This window comes from Neolamprologus brichardi, chromosome 3 (assembly GCF_056152115.1).
Source record: "Neolamprologus brichardi isolate AB-2024 chromosome 3, ASM5615211v1, whole genome shotgun sequence".
NCBI lineage: Eukaryota > Metazoa > Chordata > Actinopteri > Cichliformes > Cichlidae > Neolamprologus > Neolamprologus brichardi.
In genome coordinates, this window is record NC_142106.1 from 43,324,001 (window position 1) to 43,330,000 (window position 6,000).

A 6,000-nucleotide genomic window follows, 5' to 3' on the forward strand; every position below is an offset into this window, starting at 1 on the left:
TGTATGCAGACGCAATAGATACGTCTGTTTGCATGTCTGTGTTTTCATAGTCAAACCCCTTACCTGTGTGTCCATCTGCCCGAACAAAGGAAGAAGGAAAGAGGGAAAAGGAGAAAAGATTGCTGCCTCTGGTCGGATTGGCTGCCTCCTTTTTCTCCTTCCCCTGGCCTTTCCATTCTGCCACATCAGCTGAAAGCTCTTTTCACAGCTCCTGTTGCTCTCAGCTCGTAAACTTACACACACTCCTTTTTTTCACCGAGGGGGAAGAGTGACGGTAGGAAGAGAGAGAGAGAGCAAGGGAGGGAGGAAACAAGGCGATGGGGAGGGAAGGGGGCTGCTGCCCCGTTGCTTTAACAGCGGCTCGAGCTATACGGTCCATATCATTTTGATCTCGCCTCCTCTCTCGGCCACATTCCTTTTTTTTCTGCACTTCTTCCTAAAAATAAGAAGAATAAAAAACCGCTATACCCAGTGGATATTGTCTAATCATTTCGCCCAAGGATACGTGTAGGCTTACCAGGCTCCTGCTTCCTTACCCACACAGCCCGGAAAAAAGCCTCCGAGCATGAATTATTCATGAAGTCAAAACCTACAGGATGGGTGTAAACGGGTGTGGGCTTTTAAATATACAAACAATCTGTAAACGGGTGCTGGAATGCTGCTCCCGTGATATGACCTACTAACACCTATTCCATAATAAGAATAACCTCCTCAACCAAAAACACATTTGTGGCGGTGACTCCACCAGTCTCTCTCTCTCTCTCTGGCGGCTTTTTTTTTTTTTTTTTTTTTTTGCAGTTGAAACACTTAGCCTAGTTAGCTAGTCTTTTATCCGGCGCCAATTAGCCAACGATTAATGAATTATTGAGAAACGGGAAGGGTGGCGGTGGTGGGGTGGAGGGGGATTAAATTTTAATGTGGATCTTAGGGGGAATAGTTGTATTACAAGTCACCGCAAGCAGCAAACCGGGAGACGCCCACCCTCAGCAGCCGTTTACAATAATCTACAGCCGTTTACGAAAGTGTGTAAAGAGGAGAGGAAAAAAGGGAGAGAGTGCGAGTAAAGGAGGGGTGAATGAGAGCTTTTTTTTTTTTTGGCATTAAGAACAGACGCTGAAATCAGACTTGCAAAAAGGTTCCAGAAACTACAGAAGTCCATATGTCATGATCAGATGAGTGACCGAAGCCAGCATCCTCGTCTCTCTGTGTATGTGTGTGTGTTTGGGTCACCTGCCACCAACGCCATCTTTGCCCCTCCCCTCACCCAAACTCCCAAGCAGTAATGTAAGTTTCGATCTTTCATTAGGGTGGCCGTGTAAGGCCGATAATACGAGATGCTGAGATAAGGATAATATATGTCTGAGGAGGAGCCCTTCCCAAGGTGATCGTTCTGGTTCAGTTCCCTCTTCCTCAAGCAGAACCTGTATTGGCACTTGAGACTTAACTGGTATTGATTTACTTAGGGTTAGGGCCGTCTCCACCCCCCCGCTCTGCTCTCCCCACCTCTCGGTGTTTCTCTTTCACCTCCCAGCACCTGTCTCTGTTTATATTCCTCCGGGAAGACTTCTTGTCAGGCTGTGGTAGCATCAACCCGTGGAGGGGTCTATAAAAAAAGTGGTGCATTCTGATATTATATTTAAGGAATTAATCTGGCAGCTGAGCACCCACCCACCCCTCCCATCCTCCCTCAAAAGCACCCACAGATGCCTGCTTTTCCTCCTCACCTCTGTCATCCCTCACACATTTTTTGGGTGCGTCTGTGGCTGCTGTAGCGTCATAATTAGCGGCTGGATGTGACACATGTTTCCAATTTGCTACGTCTGGTCACTGCACCGAGGTGGTGGTGGTGGGGCGGGGGTGCAAGAGATAGAGACAGACGGAGAGTGACAGTAGGGAAAAGAGGGCGAGAATAATAGAGGGACAGAAGAGGGGGGGGGAATGAGAAGAGATGCTTGGATTGTAAAATTCCAGGCCAATATGGATGTTTAAAACAATCCACCATGTTTTTCCCTGTTAGTTTACCTCGTTGTTTATTCCAAGGGAAACACCACAATTGCACCGACAGAAAATAACTTCCCTGATTTAAAGCTTTCAGTTGGAACACTTAGCCAGCTCACAAATGATGTGGCACAGATGATAATTGCAAAAAAAACCAATGTGCCAATATCACAGTTTGCTAGTCTGGTATCAGTCCATACCTGCACTACTGATATTAGGCTGATATTAGAATTTATGCATCCCTGCAGAAAAAAAAAAGAGAAGCAGTGGATACTGAGGTGTGAGAAGGAGAGAATATAAGACAGAGGATGGAAGAAAAGATGGGAGGAGAGGTGGAGGGGAAGCTGCAAGTGGATGGTCCAAACTTCAAAGAGGCATACGCAGCAGAGGTCCAGAGGTTAACAATGTGACACCCCATTTACTACACAGACAAGATGTGAACCATACGTGTGCTCTGATTGCTGCGGCTTCTGCTTACTTTTCACCTCATTTCTGAAACCACCTGTGTGTGTGTGTGTGTGTGTGTGTGTGTGTGTGTGTGTGTGTGTGTGTGTGTGTGTGGCTTCCAGAAGCGTGTCCTTGGAAGAAGCAGACTATTTAGACAAGCAGCGGGCTCTTAACATATTTCAGCCCAGGGCCAAAACCTATTCTGCCCCGAGGCAGCTGATACTAGAGTACTGCTCATGTCACGTAGAGAGCAAGGAGAAACAAGTACACGACAGCATGAAAAAGGGCCAAGAAAATAAACTGGAGGAATGACTAAGCTGATTAACTATGAATAGTAAGCTTCGTGAATAAGCTTCATAGTATACAAAGAAAAGGGCTTTTTGTATTTTGGATGGATATATGAGCGAGCAAATCTGTGGAAATGACAGCAGAGTGTGGCGTCAAAGCCACCGCCCGTCTAATTGCGAGCCGGGCCCATTCACTGAGCCCTGACACCCACCTAACACTAAACTCCATTAGGAGACAATAGCGTGGAATCACCTGTAAGGCTTCAAAAGCCCAGGCTGTGAGCTTCTCTGTGGAAATTACCCTCCCGTGTCCAACTCTACTCCCTGTTGGGCGAATCCACCCACTGCTGACAAAAAGCCCTCATTAAGGGCTTCATGCCTGGCTCCACAGCGGGGGCCCACGCACAGTCACATCTGTGGAGAAGTGGAGAAACTGGGCAGGACGTAGCCTCCAGCACACGGACGCATTAAAAACCTGTTAGTATCTGAAAAAGCCCCTGGCATGGGTGTGAGTTAAAGCTGTCTCGGGGGGGCCCGGTTGGCATAAGTGAGTCAATTTTCTCTTGTGTTTTTTTTTCTCCCTTCTATAAAGTGTACTTAGAAGAAATGGGAGCTATTCTGGAGCGGTGCTCCATGCTGATAGCCTGCATAGAAGTCTTTATCAAGCTGCAAAATATCATTGTTCCAATTTGCCAACAGAAATGTAGCTAGGATTTGCAGAAATGAATCTTTGTGTCACTGAAGGAAAAAAAAAAACTCCCCTCTTTTCCCTTCCATACAAGCCGCCTTGTTATTCTCCACCTTCCCTCTTCCACCACCACCTCCTCCTCCTCACAGCCAGCAGGTCCATTCAGACACAGGGAAATTGGCAGAGGTGTGAGAAAAGTGGTGTCAGTCATTAAGGCTGGACAGCAGAGAGGTGTTTAAAATGGCATTTCCTCAGCTAATGCCTGACACCTTCTCCGTGAGGAAAAGGAGGAGGAAAGAAAATGCAAATGAGCTCGGGCAAAGTGTGCAGACTGGGTGTTTGACAGGCCTGAGGTCCAAAAGGAGGAAGGGAGTGCTACCCTGGACTTTAATCAAGGTCATCCAGCAACAGCAATTAGAGCATCACACAAGTCTTTATCATCCTACACACACAGCTTCCATCTACGGCCTTAGAGCTCACGGGGACTTTTAGAGGCGCTGCAGCTGGACCAGGAACAATAATCAGTGTGGCAAATGCAGAGCAGCAGCATTTATCAGATCACAGTTTAGACTGAGCAAACAATACTGAGAGTGAATACAACAATGACGGAATAGTCTTATTTTTCTTCTTCTTCTTTAGATACCGCAAAAAACTGTCCAAAAGGAACCCTGACTGAGAAAAATCAGCAGTGTCGGTAAGAGTCTGCTGTAGGCCTGCACTCTGTAACGAATTTCTGACCTTATCCAACAGACGGTGATGAAGGTGCTTTTTTAAAGACACTCCAACAAGCTGTCAGAATTGGAGCCTTCACAGAAAAAAAAATCAATATTCCGAGTTAGGCCTGCACTTTGTGGTGAATTTCTGCCTTTATCCAACTTTATTTTCTTCTTTGTCGCCTGTGTCATGTCGCATTACCGCTCAGCAGTGCACTCAGTTTCTTGCGTTCATAAAACGTTTCGTGATTCTCCCGTCGCATGCAATGAAACCACAAAAGAAAATCAGTTTTCCCCAAGCATGCTTGGAGAACTTCGAGATCAACCCTACAATTAAGTCAGCCAGTGAAACTGTGAGGTCTGCGAGCGCTCTTACCTTTCGTTCAGGGAATTCCAGTAGATGGGCTCCAGGTTGCTGGCTGTCGTCCCCAGTAAATCCAGTAAGAATACCAGCAGGATCCCCAATCCATTCCCACTTCTTCGACACGCCATCTCAACCCTGACACCCAGCATATGCGGCCCCATTTAAAAGCGAGATCTTTTCTGCGGTTTCGATGCTGTTGCACACGAGGGGGGACTCTCTCAAAACAATAGATGTGCGGCTACAGCCGATCAGGCTATAGGTAGAAGACAGTCAAAGTGTGAAGCCAAAGCCCGCTCTGCACAACCTCATGGATCCGAAATGTGGCAGATTGTAAGCGATCACAGCACACGCACTGAAATGTGCGAGGGGAAAAAGAAACTTGTTCAATCCGCGCGTCTGGGTGTCCAAAAAACGATTTCTGCGCGTCCACAGTTGCACTAATTCTGTGCCAATCCCATGACTTTCCTCGTTAATCTGTCCTTCCCTTTTATTTCTCCAAAAACAGCGCTCCTCGGCTGAAAGGTAACTCCACGGAATCAAAAATATTTAAAAGAAAAAATGATTGCCACCCAGCCTCTAACTCTGTAGCCTTTCGGTGCGCCCTGATTGTCTTTTTTTCCGAACAATGTTCCCTTGTTCTCTGTGCCGACTCTGTGCGATTTCTCTCCCATTACCTTGTTTCCTCGCAAGAATATCTAGCTTCCAGCATATCAGAGAGGAACCGGGGAAAAGAAATACTGTCAGTGTGGCAGAAGGGCGCAATCAAAACCAGGTCAAAAGTGTGAGGGTGAAACGTTTAAAATGGAAAAGATGTTACTCGTGTCCACAGCTCCATCCTCATAAAGACGTGTTGATGCTCGGCGGGTTCAGTCAGTGCGCGTTACAATCCTTAGTGGCCTCTTTATGGAATCAAAAGCAAACACACACGGGTTGTAAATCCTTAATAGACACGCTGAAAAATAATAATCATAAAAAGATCCGAAATCGACGATAAATCCAAGAATCAATTCAAAGAAACTGAGAGGAATAAATCAAAGCGCTAGAAAAGCATCTCCACTCTAATAATGTCACACACAGGCCAACGTGAAAGTTTTGAAGTGATAGAAAGGAAAAAATAATATTAATAATAATAAGATGCGAGTTGTGAGCATCAGTCCCGGCTGGAAATTATCTGATGCGGCGCATCATTTGGAGAGCAGGACGCGTCGCTTCTCGGTCACGGAAAAGCGCTTCATTCGTTATCTCCTCCGTCTCTCTGCCTCAAAATCCCACTGCTTTGACTTGTCCTAACGCTCGCAGCACATTGACAGACCGACTGGCTTGTTTGAGAGGAGGAGGAGGGAAAAAAGGGGCATGGATGAATGGAAAGGAGAGAAAAAATCCCCATCCTCCGACTGGCAGGCAGGGCGCACTGACGGAGCGCAATTCTTCCAGGCTTTTTCGGCGGGGGCGGTATCGAGTCCCTTTCAGCGCCTCCTCTTTCCTCCTCCTTTTAGAGTCTCG

General features: G+C 46.7%; 1 protein-coding gene across 1 annotated transcript in view; it reads right to left on the reverse strand.

The window, feature by feature from the left end:
* The window catches only part of efnb3b (ephrin-B3b), a 90,937-nt gene that overhangs the window by 84,877 nt on the left and 60 nt on the right, over window positions 1-6,000 (reverse strand). The window contains exon 1 of the mRNA XM_006807335.3: window positions 4,510-6,000. This exon is cut by the window's right edge and continues 60 nt beyond it. Within this exon, the coding sequence (XP_006807398.1) occupies window positions 4,510-4,658 (149 nt within the window). The 5' untranslated portion in view covers window positions 4,659-6,000. The remainder of the gene's footprint in view (window positions 1-4,509) is intronic.